The 15,933-nt window shown below is 51.4% G+C and overlaps 6 protein-coding genes across 6 annotated transcripts; 3 read left to right on the forward strand and 3 right to left on the reverse strand.

Moving 5' to 3' along the window:
* Nucleotides 1–148: 148 nt before the first annotated feature.
* HOO65_010666 (Replication factor C subunit 1) lies at nucleotides 149–3,316 on the forward strand (the record flags this gene model as incomplete). Its single annotated transcript, XM_071005371.1, has 3 exons — nucleotides 149–266; nucleotides 339–2,952; nucleotides 3,046–3,316. 3 exons carry the CDS (start codon nucleotides 149–151, stop codon nucleotides 3,314–3,316), a joined length of 3,003 nt encoding a protein of 1,000 aa, XP_070862488.1.
* A 554-nt stretch (nucleotides 3,317–3,870) lies between these two features.
* HOO65_010667 (GrpE protein -like protein, mitochondrial) lies at nucleotides 3,871–4,750 on the reverse strand (the record flags this gene model as incomplete). The annotated part of the gene is made up of 2 exons (XM_071006087.1): nucleotides 3,871–4,347; nucleotides 4,478–4,750. The coding sequence occupies 2 exons, from the start codon at nucleotides 4,748–4,750 to the stop codon at nucleotides 3,871–3,873; spliced, it is 750 nt and encodes a 249-aa protein (XP_070862489.1).
* A 576-nt stretch (nucleotides 4,751–5,326) lies between these two features.
* Nucleotides 5,327–7,856, reverse strand: HOO65_010668 (Heterokaryon incompatibility protein Het-C; the record flags this gene model as incomplete). Its single annotated transcript, XM_071005468.1, has 4 exons — nucleotides 5,327–6,080; nucleotides 6,182–7,410; nucleotides 7,476–7,639; nucleotides 7,709–7,856. 4 exons carry the CDS (start codon nucleotides 7,854–7,856, stop codon nucleotides 5,327–5,329), a joined length of 2,295 nt encoding a protein of 764 aa, XP_070862490.1.
* A 1,176-nt stretch (nucleotides 7,857–9,032) lies between these two features.
* Nucleotides 9,033–10,251, forward strand: HOO65_010669 (Protein TOXD; the record flags this gene model as incomplete). The annotated part of the gene is made up of 3 exons (XM_071005924.1): nucleotides 9,033–9,310; nucleotides 9,373–9,502; nucleotides 9,559–10,251. 3 exons carry the CDS (start codon nucleotides 9,033–9,035, stop codon nucleotides 10,249–10,251), a joined length of 1,101 nt encoding a protein of 366 aa, XP_070862491.1.
* Nucleotides 10,252–10,379: 128 nt separating this feature from the next.
* On the reverse strand, nucleotides 10,380–11,381 carry HOO65_010670 (uncharacterized protein; the record flags this gene model as incomplete). The annotated part of the gene is made up of 1 exon (XM_070999774.1): nucleotides 10,380–11,381. One exon carries the CDS (start codon nucleotides 11,379–11,381, stop codon nucleotides 10,380–10,382), a length of 1,002 nt encoding a protein of 333 aa, XP_070862492.1.
* A 3,153-nt stretch (nucleotides 11,382–14,534) lies between these two features.
* Nucleotides 14,535–14,996, forward strand: HOO65_010671 (uncharacterized protein; the record flags this gene model as incomplete). Its single annotated transcript, XM_071006215.1, has 2 exons — nucleotides 14,535–14,765; nucleotides 14,829–14,996. 2 exons carry the CDS (start codon nucleotides 14,535–14,537, stop codon nucleotides 14,994–14,996), a joined length of 399 nt encoding a protein of 132 aa, XP_070862493.1.
* Nucleotides 14,997–15,933: the final 937 nt, after the last annotated feature.

Consider the following 15,933-nt stretch of genomic DNA (forward strand, 5'->3'; position numbering starts at 1 on the left):
AAAGCTCTTTGTTTACATCGGGTTTTGCTTATTGCCATATACTTGTGGAAACCTCATTGGTCTAGCTTGCCCTAGTCTTCTGGTTCTCCTGATTCTCATCACGTGTTGAACTCTTTGTTGAGCTCAAGCAGCATCACGGGACATTACGATGCCTGATATCAGATCTTTTTTCCAGCGTCCCGGAGGGACAACTACGCCTAAAAAGGCTGAAGACAAGTCCGACAAAAAGTCTGAGGCCGGTGCAGAGTCTGCTACTCGCCGTACAAGTAAGCAACAGTCGAGTCACTATTGCAAAGCGTAACGATTGGGGGAAGGAAAAACTAACAACACGCATTTAGGGGGCCGCAAAGTAGTTGATGACGATACCGATGACGACGTAGTTGAGATTAAAAAGACTCCGGCTAAGGCTTCTACTAGAAAGACCAAGAAAGAACCCGAAGTTGAAATCTCTGCCAGCGAGTACTTTTCTTCTAATGCGACCAAGCCCAAGGTCAAGAAACCGCTTGACCCTAGCATGGAGGTTCCCGTTCGACTAAGCCCTATGAAGAAGGAGAACATACCTCAAGTCAAAGCTCCTGCTGTTACAAAGCGTATTACCAGAGCTTTACCTAAACACACACCGACACCTGATGAGGACGCCTTTGAGGACGATAGCGGTGATGATATCTTCCGGGCTGATTATGGAAGAAAAGGGGACGAGGACGAATATATGGAAATCGATAGCGACGGAGAAGACATCAAACCTAAAGCCAGGGCCAAGCCTGTCGCGTCAAAATCGAAAAAGCGCAAGTCACCAGTGGCCGAATCTGAATCTGAAGTCGAAGGGCCCAAAAAGAAGAAGCCTGCATCCGCAAAACCTAGAGCCGCCCCGAAGGCCAAGACACATACTGATGAGGCTCCAGAGATCCAGAACATCCTCGATACTATTCCCACTGTCAGACCCCCCACCCCGCCCCCCAAGGATCCATCTGCCAAGTTTGATTGGCGCAAGGCCAAAGGGGGCGGCAACGCTGCTGCTCCTCCCCCCCTGGCCGGGACTGTCGAGCTTCCAGAGGGTGAAGATGAGTGTCTTGCAGGGTTGACTTTCGTATTTACGGGCTTGCTCCAGACCATCAGTCGCGATGACGCCCAAGCACTCGTTAAAAAGTTTGGCGGCAAAGTCACCGGCCAGCCGAGCACCAAAACCAGCTATGTTGTTCTAGGAGAGGAAGCGGGCCCCTCGAAGCTAGCAAAGATCAAAGCTCATGGAATCAAAACTATCAACGAAGAGGGTCTTTTTGAGCTGATCCGGAAACTCCCTGCCTATGGCGGCACAGGCAAGGGTGCTGAAAAGGCTCGTGAAAAGAAGGACTTGGAGCGCAAGAAGGCTGAACAAGAGGCTAAAGCTATGGAAGCTGAAGAAAAGCGCCGTAAGGCTGAGGCTGAAGCAGCAGCCAAAAAGGCAGCAGCGGCCAGAGGAACTGCTGCGCCAGCGGTGCCCGCCAAGGCGCCTGTTGACCCAAGTGCGCAGTTGTGGACTACCAAGTATGCTCCCACACAAATGATTCACATCTGTGGTAATAAGGGCAATGTGGAAAAGATACAGTCTTGGCTGCACAACTGGCCAAAGCACAAAAAGTATGATTTTCAAAGGCGCGGTGCTGATGGCATGGGCGGTGCACGTGCTATTATAATTTCTGGCCCTCCTGGAATCGGCAAGACTACTTCTGCTCATCTAGCTGCGCAATTAGAGGGCTATGATGTCATTGAAAGTAACGCCAGTGATACGCGCAGCAAGCGCATGGTGGAGGATGGCCTCAGTGATGTGATGAACAACACGTCTCTCCTGGGATATTTTGCTGGTGATGGCAAGGATGTTGACAACAAGCGCAAGAAGTTGGTTCTTATCATGGACGAGGTTGATGGTATGTCAGCTGGCGACCGCGGTGGTGTGGGTGCGCTGGCCAAGTTTTGCAAGAAGACCGAGGTGCCTCTGATTCTAATTTGCAATGACCGTCGTTTGCCTAAAATGAAGCCGTTTGACCTTGTCGCTTTTAACATCCCCTTCCAGCGCCCGACGGTTGATCAGATACGATCTCGGATCATGTCTATTTGCTTCCGTGAAGGAATCAAGATACCCGTTATAGCTTTGGATGCTATCATCGAGGGCAGTAATCGGGATATCCGACAAATCATTAACATGGTGGCAGCAGCCAAGTTGGATCAGAGCACCATGGACTTGAATAAGGGAAAGCAGATGAGCAAATCATGGGAGAAACATATCATCCTCAAGCCGTGGGATATTTGCAGTAGGATTCTGGCTGGCGGACTTTTTCTACCTTCCAGCAATGCGACGCTTAACGACAAGATTGAACTTTACTTCAACGATCACGAATTCTCATATCTCATGATACAGGAGAATTATCTCCGCTGCAGACCTATGGAGGTTAACAGAACTGGTTTCAACAACCCACGCGAAGCTAGACTTAAGGCTCTAGAACTCTTTGATCAGGCCGCTGAGAGCATTAGTGATGGCGACCTGGTCGACCGCATGATCCACGGCCCGCAACAACAGTGGAGTCTGATGCCGACGCATGCCGTCTTCAGTACAGTCAGACCAGCCAGCTACGTTTATGGATCTCTGGGCCAGCCAGCCTTCACATCGTGGCTTGGTGCCAACAGCAAGGCTGGTAAGCTAAGCCGCTATGTGCGGGAGATTCACTCGCACATGCGACTCAAATCCTCTGGCGACCATAACGAAATTAGACAGCAATATCTGCCGGTGCTCTGGAACCAAACTGTCAAATCGCTTTTTGCCGAGGGCAAGGACGCCGTACCACGGGTCATTGACTTGATGGATAGCTATTACTTGACAAGGGACGATTTCGATTCCATGATGGAGCTGGGCGTTGGGCCGCAGGACGAAAGCCTTGTCAAGATTGAGACGCAGACGAAGACGCATTTTACTAGGACGTGAGTTTTACTTTTCCATGGCTAACACTAACTACGCTTACCCTAGCTAGCAATGCGCCTATTTACTAACACATGCTTATCCTTTTCTCATAGCTATAACAACATGAAACATCCCATGCCGTTCATGAAGGCCGCCACCACGGGCCTGCCCACTAAGAAACTTGCGAAGGACGTTCCCGATCTTGAAGAAGCAATTGAGGAAGACGACGATGACGGCCAGGCCGACCCGGAGCCTGACGCAGAAGAGAAGGAAGATATGGATCTTAAGAACGATAAATATATCAAAAAGCCCAAGGCAAAGAAGGCGCCGGCAAAGAAAGCGCCAGCAAAAAAGGCCACAGCAGCACCAAAGAAGAAGAAATAGAGGGAGACGGCCGCGCGACCTTGGTTAGAAACACACGACCCGCATCCAGTCGCTGGCTGAGTTGTTTTCCTATTAGCAGCAGTTTTTTTATAGAGCACGGCGAATTGACAATGTAGTGTTTTTTGGACTATGAAATTGTTCATTAAAGAGATGCAGAGTTAATTTAGACATGTGAACACATTAAGACGAAAAAAGTCATGTAGACAGCCCCCAACCTATAGTTTTCATGATCAACATGGGAGAAAAAAGTGCAGGCATGCATGAAGACATTTTGACAAGGAGAAGTGGACGTGGAAGTTCAGTTTTTTTCTTTTTTTTTTGGGGGGGGGGGGGGGGGAAGTAGTTGAAGCTTTGTTTAGAAGTCGTTATAATAGTACACGGGGAGCAGCAAACACCATGACCGGCCATACACGCACAGATATATATAGCTGGTCATGTGTGCTACTCTCCTAAAAGGAGAGGGCGGGGGACTTCCGCAAATATTGATTTACAAACAAAAGAGATACAGCACTCAGAGTAGCGCCCGGTTCTGTGCTAGAACCTGATTTCTCACTCTAAGCGTTCTTGACAACACCGACCTTGGCGGCTCTCAGCACACGGCCGTTCAACTTGAAGCCCTTTTGCTGGACATGGAAGACCGTGCCGTCCTCCTTGTCGGCTTGGGGTGCCATGAAGGTAGCGTCGTGCTCGTTGGGGTTGAACTTGGAGCCCTCAGGGTCGAAGCGCTCAAGGCCATGCTTGGCCAGCGTGCTGACAAGAATATTCTCCGTCATCTTCAGGCCCTCGTAGAGGTTGGCCAGGTCCTGAGCATACAGGGCAGCGTCAGCGGCGGTCAGCGTGGCAGCCGCATCGTCGGCGGGCGCAGTACGCTTTGCTTCAGGTACCATGACCAACGCACGGTCGAGGTTGTCAACGCTATCAGTCAAGTCCTTGGCAAATTTCTGGATGGCAAAGTCGCGTGCCGACTTCATGTCGCGTGTCATGCGGTCCTGCAGATTGCGGAAGTCGGCGACCGAACGCAGGTAGCGGTCCTGTGGAGGACTAGGTTAGCACGAGGCGCTTGGTTGGTGGAGACAAAAACGAGGGCAATGGTTAGATGGAAGACCACCCAAGCACCTGTTCCGAGACCTGCTTTTCTAGCCCTTAAGTTGGAAAACGTACCTTGAACTCAAGAGCCTCCTTTTCCTTGGTCTCTAGCTTCTTCTTCAAGATACTGAGCTCATCGTCAGCCTCCTTAGGCGCGGCCTCACCTTCCTTTGGGGAAGCCTCGCCCTCCTTGGGGGGAGCCTCGGAGCTATACCACCGGAAGGCAGACTGGGGGACAGCAGTGGCTGGTGATCTGGCGGCAGGGATGGAGGAAACGAAGGGGACCCGGATGATAGATTGCGAGCGCAGGGCGACGCGAGAAGAGCGGATGATGGACTGTTTTAACATGGTGACTGGTTGTGGTTGTGATTGTGGTTGGTTGTATGAGGGGCTTGGCGGGGAGACGGAGAAGAGGAGACTATAGTACAAAGAAGAAAAAAGAATAAAAGAAAATGATGAGCTTAATGGTACAAGGGCAACCCGAAAGGACAGAATGCCGTAGAAGGTACAGAGGCCAAGGTGTCGGTGGAAACAATGAGACGAGCAAAAAAAGAAAACAGTGAAAATTATGACGACGAAGATGAAAAGTCAAGAATTTTTTTTGGTGTTCTGACCAAGCGAAGAGATTACAGAAGGCCGAGATGGCCTGAGCCCGCTGTAAATAGCCTACATAGCACTGTAAAAGAGCTGGGTCCGATATTCTTGGGTTACATGGTTCGAACCCTAAAATCTATCACAAATAAGAAGTGGTGTGATAAAAGATGTTCCAATTAGTGGGGCTGTCCTATCAATCCAGAACTTTTAAACAACGGTGATACATTGTGTCTAATATACGGTATTATGCTATCGATGATTACAAGGTTCTTGTGAGTGATCTGCTCCTCCCCGGTCTATTCATCTCCGGCTCTTTTCATTCTAGTCCCGTCACCATCCTGGTCCTCCGTATGGAGGGTTTCCGCCATAGGGCGGATGGCCATGTGGTGGCCCATGTGGAGGATGGCTATAGGGTGGGTAGCCGCCATGAGGGGGATGTTGTTGTCCATATGGTGGCTGGCCGTGAGGGGGCTGGCCGTAAGGGGGCTGGCCATAAGGGGGTTGGCCATGCTGTGGATGCTGTTGTTGGTACGGCTGCTGATGCTCGCTGCCATATGCCGAATGACCATGCGAGCCATGACTCTCGGAGCCAGTCATCCAATATGAGTCTTGTGCACCCGGTCTTCCGGGTACTGACGGCATAGACGGAATGGCTCCATATGGTGGGTTAGAACCATCATTTGAGTAGCCATAGTTTTCATGCGATGCTGGCTGTCCACTAGAAGCACCATATGCCATACCGGGGCCTGCTGAATCGAGATCGCGTTTGGGGATTTTACTCCACAAGCCGTCCTTGGTTTTGCCGTGGCCACAGTCGCCGTGGCTATGGCCTCCCCCGCGGCTTTTTGTACCGGAGCCGTGCAGCACATGATTGTGGCCATTTTTTACGGACTCGGAGGACAAGAGGTGTTCAATCTGGCTGCGTCTAGGGTGCTCATCATACCACTTGCGCACAGTGTTGAACATGTTGCGGTGGATCTCAACGTGGTCGTTACGCAGGGCAGGGTGGTGTAGTGTTTGGAGGATGTCATTGACAACTTCGTCCACAGGGACTCCAGGGTTTTCCCATGCATATAGAACGCGACTAAAGGGCGAATTTGTTAGTAGCTTTTTACCTAAAATTTCGAAGACTAGGATAGTTTAGGGAGAGAGAGAGAGAGAGAGAGAGAGAGAAAGAAGACTTACGGGACTGCATATTGCAGCACAGTAGATGCTACACGACCAGCGCACGAGTTGAGAAGATTGGTGAAGTGGTCCTTGGCCAACATGGAATGTGTCGGGTCCGTGCAACGCGAGTTCTTCCATGGGCCCAGCTGAGAATGCTCGCTGGCTGAGATGATACCTGAAGAGCCATCCTTGAGCGAAGCCGATACAGCCTTGATAATAGGGCGGATAAAGGGCGCTAAAAGGCCGAGGACAAATGCTGTGAGCCTCTCGCTAATTGTGTCAAGCAGCTTCTCGAGGCCAGGGATTTTGGAGATGAAGCTATGGATGGCACGTGCAATCTTGTCACGGAACTCTAGGATTGGGTAGATCTTGCGCGATGTCTCTACTGGGTCGAAGCTAGTGCTCATGCCCGGAACTAGATTGACGTTGTCTGCACCACGCGACTGATTGATTCGCTCCTGCTCCTCCGAAGCCGCACGCAGACTACGAGCCTGCGAAGCGAAGCCGCCACCAACGTTGGGGATCTGGCCTAGCATGGAGATGAAGTCGGAGGAAGACGAGGCACTGCTATTCCTACGACCTCCGAAACTGCGGTTAGTGCCACCGCTGTTGCCAAGCTGGCCCTTTTCAGCTGTCAGAAGCGCAACATCAACCTCATCAACCTCAGCCTGTGTGAACTGGTCTGTAGCCTCGCCAATAACCGAGTGGAGGAAGTCCACGGCACCAAAGGTGCCAGTAACTAGTGGAAAGACATACTTGCCCCCAAGGTTGATGCGTGAATCAGTGCCGCAATGCGCAAACACTCCATGGAGGCCCATCTCATTGAGCACCAGCTCGCAGTAATTGCTGTGAGCGCTGAAATCCTCAAGGCAATGCAGCGACTGGCCAAGACAGCGTAGGGCCTCGCATAGATCCTCCTCTTTGCCCTTTCGGCCGGAGCCACTAGTGTATTCGCGGCCATAGTGGATACTGCGGCCGAGACTGTAACGCAGGTAGCCGGCGCTAGTTGACCAGTTGCCAGACTCATTAGCAATATAATTCTTCATGCCAGAACGCGGATCGATTTCCGTCTCGATAGGTTGCACGGGCCCGCGTAAGCGTTCGTCGTATTTGCGGGCATCGGCCCCATCAGCATAACCGAGGGGATTGTCGATGTGTTCCTCGGCACGGTAGACACCGAGGCGGTCGGCAGTGACCTCGAATTCTTCCGTAGCATAGCCAAAGGACATGAAGGCGAGGACCCAGATCTAGAGGTTGGAGGGAAGCCAGGTTAGACAAGAAACGCACCAGAGGGCGGAAAAAGTATACGCACGAGAATCCGGATGGTCTCAGCATTGACGGGGCCCTTTAAACTACCAACGTCAAGGGCCTGTGAATAGTCGCGAAGCCAGTTTCCAAAATAAACACGTTTTATGGCCATGGAGCTCCATTTCTTGCCTCGCAGGAAAGCAATAGTGGTAAGCATATCTTCGATATCTACAGAGGCGCGTGGGTTAGTGAAACTGAGGGGAGAAACGCTAATGTTGGATGAGCACGGCTACTGACCTCCATGACGCCAGTTTTGGCCTTCGACTTGTGCAATCGACGGGATGTTGCCGGCGCCAAAAGCAGAGGCGCGGCCGGGGAGGATCACCAGCACCACGGCGAATATCAACAGCCACGAGTGGCGTTGAATGAAGGAGGCTGCTGCCATGATGGGGTAGTTTAATGTTGCGACGGCGGGGTGTGTGGTTGTTATGCGAGAACTTGGAAGTATCAAGAGATCGGAGATTATATACAGAGGCTCGTGGTTATACAAGGACTCGAGTGTAGAAAGAATAACAAACAGGTCGAGGCTAAGGCAAAAGGAATGTGGAAGTGACCTCTTTTTAGTTCTAGGGAACCCTTAGGATTTATATTATTGCATTCTAAGCTAAATAGCTAAGCTTTGGGAGGAGATAGATAAATAGACTAAGGGGGGACAAAGCCAAGCCGGGCTCTTGGCTCTTATTGGGGTGTGCACTCGTGCCAGGCAAACTTCTGCCCTCCAAAACGTCTGCCTACAATGATGTCAGTGCCTCTCTGGCAGATTCGTTGCTTTGTTTCTTGGCAGCTGGCAAAAGTGTGCCTCGTGGGCGGTGCAGAGCGTGACTTTTGGGGAGGGGAGTTGTGTGTGTGCCAAATATTACAGGTATGAAGCAGAAGGGCTTAGTATGACGCACTGTGGGTAGAACTGCAGTTTACGTGGCCAAGCGCCGCGGCACTTAAGTGCCTAACAGTGTGTTTTTCTGCGGATTGCACGGTCCCTGCATGCGGGGCTTCTTCTATGCTTATTTACACAGATCCGGTGGGGGTTTATTCTTATATTCTTAGTCTGGGGACAGGGTATTTTAACCCTATGTTTCTGAGCTCATGGACGGACATGCACGTGACCACAGCAAAGTAGCGTTTGTGGCAAGGAGAATGGATCTAGCCGGGATAACATCGGGTAAGCGCCGGTATAGGGTGTGAATCTTACTCCTTTTATAAATCAATACAAAAAGCAATACAGGCTGCAACACATGTCGTATTGGTGATGATGACAGGAGGACGGAGATTCCCATACGACACCTATACATGCAACAATGACGGATAACTAAGCAAGAGGAATGAACGGAACTATCGAGCTCCGTTCTCGCCGATGCTTTGGCGCAGCATCCATGGAACCCAAAATCATGAAGTTAAACACGTCTGCCTGGTGTTGATTATTAATCCAGCGAGAATGGTGGAAGGGCAATGTGTATAAATACTGGCAATAGCTACACTGATTGTTGCCATTGTTTGCTCAACTCTTTAACTTTCTCTTTCATCAATCTCTTAAATACATCTTTTGCTCTACTACTCACTCAACATGTCATCCAACCGTGTTATTACCGTTACCGCCAACGCCAAAGCCGAGATCCTCGACGTTGCTGTGCCGGAGCTACCAGGTCCGGACTACATCCTTGTCAAAGTGACGGCTGTGGCCCTGAACCCTACCGACTGGAAGCACATCGACCAGGCTGACTTCTTTGGTTGCGTGGGTGCTAATCTCGGCTGCGACTATGCCGGTATTGTGGAAAAAGTCGGCTCTGGAGTGACCAAGGAGTTCAAGAAGGGAGACCGCATCTCAGGTCCCGTAAACGGCGGGTAAGTGCAGTCTTTAGTCCCAGGAAATGTTTGCATGGCTAACCACAAGGCGTGTCCAATAGCAATGGCCTGAGCCATGTGAATGGCAGCTTCGGCAACTACATTGTAGTTAAGGGTGATCTTCAGATTAAGACGCCCGATAACATCAGTGATGAGCAAGCTGCAACTCTAGGCATTGCAGTAACCACAGCGGTAAGTTGGTCTCTGGCTATATCTGTCTTCTTGCCCTCCCTATTCCTCACCCACAGACACTCGCTAACGCCTTCTTTTCTCTTCTCTGCTCACAGGGCCAAGGTCTTTACCAGAAGCTTGGCCTCCCACTGCCTTCACCAACCAGCTCTAGCACAGGAACCATCCTGATCTATGGCGGCAGCGGGGCCATGGGCAACATGGGCATTCAGTTTGCCAAGCTTTCGGGGTTCGAAGTAATCACCACCTGCTCGCCGCGCAACTTTGACCTGGTCAAGGCACTCGGTGCCGACCATGTCTTTGACTACAACGATGCTGGCTCAGCCGCAGCCATCCGTCAGCTCACCAACAACAAGCTGGCTTATGCCTGGGACACCATCTCAAAACCTGAAACCGGGCGTTTCTGTGCTGAGGCGTTGTCAACCGAAGGTGGCAAGTATTCATCGCTGCTGCCAGGCGTGGAAGATGCTATCAAGGAGGTCAACCCCAAGGTCCAGGTGGACATGTCTGTCTTTTATGCCGCTTTCGGCGAACCATTCAAGCTTGTCGCCGAGGTTCCGGCCGACATGGAAAACTACGAGTTTGCAAAGAAGATTTGGAGTCTTGCCGCCGGCTGGCTTTCTGAGGGCAAGCTCAAGCCTTCGAAGGTCGATCTCAACCGTGGCGGCAAGAGCTTTGAGGGTATCTTTGTTGGCCTGGATTACTTGAAGAAGGGAAATGTCAGCGGCGCCAAGCTAGTATATACTATTTAAAGAACTTGGAGGAGGAAGACAAAACGGCACTCGGAAACCTATCCGGCGGTACGTTTATGTGAATGTATGAATAAAAACACAATTCCTCTATATAATTTATATGCCATAGCTACAATGCTTGTCCCTTTTCACATGTACTTCTCATAAACACTTTCCATTTTTCGCTTCTCCATGACCTCTTCGATAATCTTCCGGCACAAATCTCGATGCGCTTGTTCCATGCTCTTCCCTACCATGCCAACCATCAGCCGATTCGCCTCGGCCGTGACCACCTTAACCAGTTCGTACATGTCATGGCCAAACTTGTCTGTGGCCAAAACTGTGCGGCCTTGCTCGTTCTTTATTGTTGCGCGCACCACGCGGTACTCGGACCACACTACGATTCCCGCTGGCGCATCGGCTCTGCTCCGCAGGCCACCCGGCACAATCTGCAAGGTTACAGGGTAGCTAACCGTGCGGCCCCACTTTGTAGGCACTAGCGGGACGAGCTTGTGCATGCGATAAGTAATCGGGGCACCAAAGGCTGCTGGATCATATTCTATGCCATCTGCGCCGGAGCTGAGTGTGGGCGACCTTGGCGCAGATGATAGGGTCGAGGCAGAGGTAGCGCCGGCAGCCATGGCGGCTAGAAGTGGCTCGGACGAGGGTACAGGCGCAAAAAACGGGTCAACGGCAGCCGCACGCGGCACATCGGACAGGAGCTCATAGCTGGTCACCTGCGGTTCGTTGCGGACGACAGGTGTGTAGGTGTGCAGAGCAGCAACGACGACAGACGGCGGAAGGCCGGTAGGTAACGGCACCCGGATGCGCACGTAGTGTTTCTGGCGACGTGGTGAGGAGCCTAGTGGCAATGGCACGTCGATAGCGGTGATAGACGAGGGTTCCGTGGCAGAAGCCGAGATCGAGCCTGGCGCCACGGTCGATGTGGTGCGCGAGAGAGGCAGGAAAGCTGGGGCAGTAGTGCTGCTAGTGGCAGCGGGTGTTGCTGAGAGAAAGCGCGCAGAGGGTGGGACCCGCGAGGCAGTGCTTCTAGAGCGATGGATGCCGGGCGTAGACGGGTATAGAGAGGTATCGCGAAGGAAGTCCCTGCCGAGGTCATCTCGGTGGCTGTGTCGCCGGTGAAGAGACATTGTGCGAGTGTGGCTGCAGACGTAGTTGTAGATGTGGCTGTCGGCGAGTGATGAATATGCGTGTGGAAGGGTTAAAAAAAGAAAAAAAAAAAAAAGAAAAAGAGCTAGCCGGTATCACGGGGTGATTTTCAGCAAAAGAAAAAGGCACAAAGTCAGGACAACTTCCGGATGAATAAAGAAACAGAGTGAGCAGGAAAGAAAAAGAAAGAGGAAAAAAAAGTCACCAGGAAATGAGAGTCTCTAAATGTGTGGCATCAACAGCGTCTTCCTCACAAAGCACAAGGCACAAGAACACAAGACACCAAGGCCCAGGCCCTGCCGTTCTTCAAGCAACGCATAAACATTGGCTCATGGTCCATGGCTTGAGCTTTTTTAGCTTGAAGCTTGTTGGTTGGGCCTTGTCCGTCTACCTCGTCTAATTCGCCCAGTCTATATTTAAGTGTCAGTCAGCTTTTGCTTGCTGACTTGGTGGTTCGTTGCTATTCTGGGTGAGTTTCATGACTGTGCCGTTGGGGGCCTGTTGGGCTGGTACTGGGATAAGGGTATGGTAGACCCTATTTCTACAAGCGGCACGTGACGATAGTTGGTGTGGGTGTGGGTTGAGACGGATGGACGCATGTGCCCGTTCCCTGTTCCTCTTGTTCACAAGTGTCGGAGGAAGTCAAGTACTGAATACAACAAAGATACAATGGACACAAAGAACACAAGCGGCTGTGTTTGAAGGGAACGAGAGCGCTGGCTCCACGATGCATGCACAGCACGCACTGTTGTTTTCTCCCGTTTTGACTGCTTTCTTTTCTACCGCCGCTATTGCACACTGATGTGTTGATTGATGTGTTGCTACGTTGACACACTGATACATTGCTATGTCTGCCCGTTTCAACTTGCGCACTCTCTTTATACGATGGCGCTCTGCATGCACGGCGAGACACAGGATGATATTAAGCTTGGCTGGCTGTGCCCACCAGACCGACAAGTCTGCAGCCGCAGCGTGGTGCTGGCGATAAGACGGCGCCCAGGCCAAGCCTCGCCCCGGCCGGCGACGGAAAAGAAAAGAAAAACTGCGCAAGGACATACCAACACCCGCCTCAGAATTGGACTGGCCATGTGAGAAATCTTTGATCCAGTCAGGTGAGGGGTTGAGCAGGCTCTTAAGGAGGGGTAAAAAATAAGGTAAGGCTCTGTGCAGAGCTGATAAGCACACGAATGAGGCGGGCGGCACGATATATACTGTACTTGCGTGGTTGGTTGTGTGCTTGTGGAGAGGTACTTAACTTACACTGGCCATGCCCTGCGCTCCGATGAATTAGCCGTCATCGGTTCTCACGAGGTGGCCCGCTAGATCCTAATAGGGGAAAGCGCAGCGCAGCGCAGCGATTCGATGGGACTCTGTGGACACGGTGATTGGCTGGCAGAGACTTACAAGACAAGGGGAGGGCTTATAGGCAAGGCAAAGGGTAGCAGAGACTTGCAAGTGACTTGGGCAAGGTGCGGGCATCCTTGTCGACTTGGATGGGGGGGGGGGGTGCTTTGCTTTACTTATGCCTTGGCCCAGGACTGTTTGCACAGAGAGACGCAGAGGCTGTTGATTGTCACTTGTGCTTTTCCTGTGTTGTTTGTGCACGTGAAAGAAGGAGGGGGGCCTGGCGAGCCTGTATAATATTGACTGGGACATTGCTTGCTTGCCTGCTATGAAAGGCGACTGACCGGCTCATCTTGAGGAGGGCAGGCGTGGGATTCCTTCAGGACGACAAGCGTAATCAGGGCGGGCGGCCGTAAATGAGAGAGGAGAGAGGCTTGGAAACGAAGACGCCTGAAGCAGAGAGCAGCAAAGGTTGTTCGGCTTGTTGCTCACAAGTATCCTTGCGCCGCCGGATAATGCATACCGGTATGTAGCACCTGCGGGACTGCACGTTCCCTTTTGTTATGCATTATCTTACTCTCTGAATTTTGCCTTTTGCCTCTGGCGTCTGGCGTCTGGCGTTTTCATGTTGATCCTTTTCTGCTTTTCTTTCTGCTTCTGATCTTTTTCTCTTTCTTTTCTTCGCCTTCACCTTCGCCTTCGTCTTCAGCTGGCTAATCTAATTTTCCCTTTCCATTCCACGTTTCCTCCACGATCGTCTCCTCTGAAGACTGGGATATAGGTGGCTCACGGCTCTCTTGAGAGGCAACAAAGAATAAGAAGATTCTAAAAACAGACGGAACCTCCAGGGGAAGCCCAAACAAAACAAAGCTATAGGAAAGGCTTTTTTCTCGTGTTGTTTTCCTCGCCATCTTTGTCACTTTTCTCTTCTTGTTTTTATTTTGTTCGTCTCGATTCAAGCAGGCCGAAACAAGAAACTCCAGCCCATTCTCGCTGGTTTGATCTCAACCCCCACGACATTGTCCTTCTGACTCGGATATTCACATCAAGACAGCCTGTTTATCTCTTATTTGTGTCTCGGCGGTGCTTCTTTCTTCTTTTCCTTGGCTGCTTGTTCTCCCTGGCGCTTTGCCTTGTCTCATAAAAAGTCGCCTTGAGAGCCTACCAGAAGCTCTTCGCGGGATAGGCACACCACCAAAACACCACAGGAGCAGCTCGGCTTGCGTGCCTCTGTTTTTTGCCATCAGATTTACCTTTCCATTGCCGTTGCGCCCTTTTGTCTTGTATTTTTTTTTCTAATTTTTTGCTATTTTCCTGTTGTTTTTCTCCTATTTTTTTCTGCTATTTTTGCGTCTCGCGGCTTGTTTTTATGCCAAAAATTCCACTTACAAGCCCTTCAACCCTCGCCCTCGGTCGCGCTGTCCGGCAGTTCCAATAACCTTCTCTTTGTTCTTCTACAAGGCTACCGCTAGATCATCGCCGTCGCCACCACTGATTCTCATCCCTCTTTGTCATCTTTGTTCCCTGCTATTTGTCTTGCCTTTTGTGGCAGAAACAAAGCCCCAGCGCTACAGAGCAGAGCCTCTTGTTTCCTGCTCTAGTTCCTTAGCTCCGCGTTCTTTTGTTTCACAACCAAATTATTCTCGAGTTTTCGTCCTTGGCCTGAAGCACCACCTATAATAGGCTCTGGCTAGAGGGTGCTTGCACACTCCTTTCTGCATGCCTCTCCATGATTCTACCACCATCCTGTCTTGATCGATTGCCGAACTTTGTTCAGCTCCTCCCCCACCATGGCCGCGACAGCAGCCCTTGTTCCAGGCTACGGATGGGAGACTCCTCTAGCTAGGTGGGATAGTAATCTGCTGCCTTACCCGCCCGCGCCACCATCATTCACACGGCCTCTAGCCTGTGATGTCGCTTTGGTAACAGCCAAAGTTGCTGATAGCGCCCATACAAGTGCCGATACTGCACTGCTGCAGACTCGTCTGCAGGCCATAGCTCAGTGCTGGGCCCAGCGTCGTGTAAGTTGTACTAACCGTCATTGCTTTCCTGCTTTCCATTGGTCCCCTATCGACATACTGCAGCTAGTGTTGTCCCTTCCTAGCCCCCCTCACGATCACCACCCGGGCTTTGTCCCTCATACACGACCGCCTAACCCTGGCCTTATGATGCCACTGGCATGCCGCAAGCTTTCTTTTCAGTCCAAGACATTCGAAAGACAGGCTCAGGAATGGAAGCATTTCCCCAAATGAAAGTTCATAGACATCTATATGTCACCTCAGCGCGGGAATCTCTGTTCCCTACCTACCCCCTTGCACCCACACACTGCATCACTGCCAAAAAGACTCTTGCATGTCTATCCATTGCCAGGTCCAACAGTATAATATCTGATTCTTCGCCCCCCTCCCCCCCGTCCTTTCGATTTCGCCCGATATCACATGTCCTGCAGGCCAATCGGCCGCGTGGACGGGCGAGGCGAGATAGAGCCTGGTCTTGGACTCTGAATTCCTCCGAGTCGTCAGCCCAGCCCTAGCTAGCAGGTTGCATTGGAATCCGAACTGGCGATTTTGGGCTGCGGTGGGTGACACTGGCGCTGGCTGCTGTCCAAGCAAGGCGGGCAAGGCAAAGGCAAAGGCAAAGGCAAAGTCAATCTCAATCTCAAGGCGGATTTGAACAAGAGCGACAGAGAGAGAGCCTTTACCTTACCGCCTTTGTATTGCTTACCGTCGTATTGCGTCGGTCTGCATTGCGTTGCGTTGCGTTGCGTTGCATTGCACTTTTAATTTTTTCATTTTTCATTTTTCATTTTTTCATTAATTTTTTTCATCCTTTTTGCACTTCTCCACGTATCTGGATGCCGGTAATACAGGGCATCAACATGAACAGCGGCCTAGCCAACAAGGCTGAAAGGTGCACAGCACAGTACAAGTTGACTTTACCCGAACCTCACCTGACCGTTGCTGGCTGAGCTGGCCGTCGACTGCTGGCCTGTTGGTGGCCTCGCCCTTCCCTCCTATCTCCTATCCTTTCCTGTCTTGCCTGTGGCAAACAGCCCTATCTTGAGCTTGATGTGAGCCTCGCATTTGTTCTTCTGTTGGGTTGGGGGTGACAGAGATCGCGCAGCCCTGTTCCTCTACAGCTAGTCCCCAAGCACCCCCCCCGCGCTGTGATGCGTTGAGAGGCCCAACA

Source organism: Ceratocystis lukuohia, assembly GCF_044167205.1.
Source record: "Ceratocystis lukuohia strain C4212 chromosome Unknown Supercontig1_pilon, whole genome shotgun sequence".
Classification (NCBI taxonomy): domain Eukaryota; kingdom Fungi; phylum Ascomycota; class Sordariomycetes; order Microascales; family Ceratocystidaceae; genus Ceratocystis; species Ceratocystis lukuohia.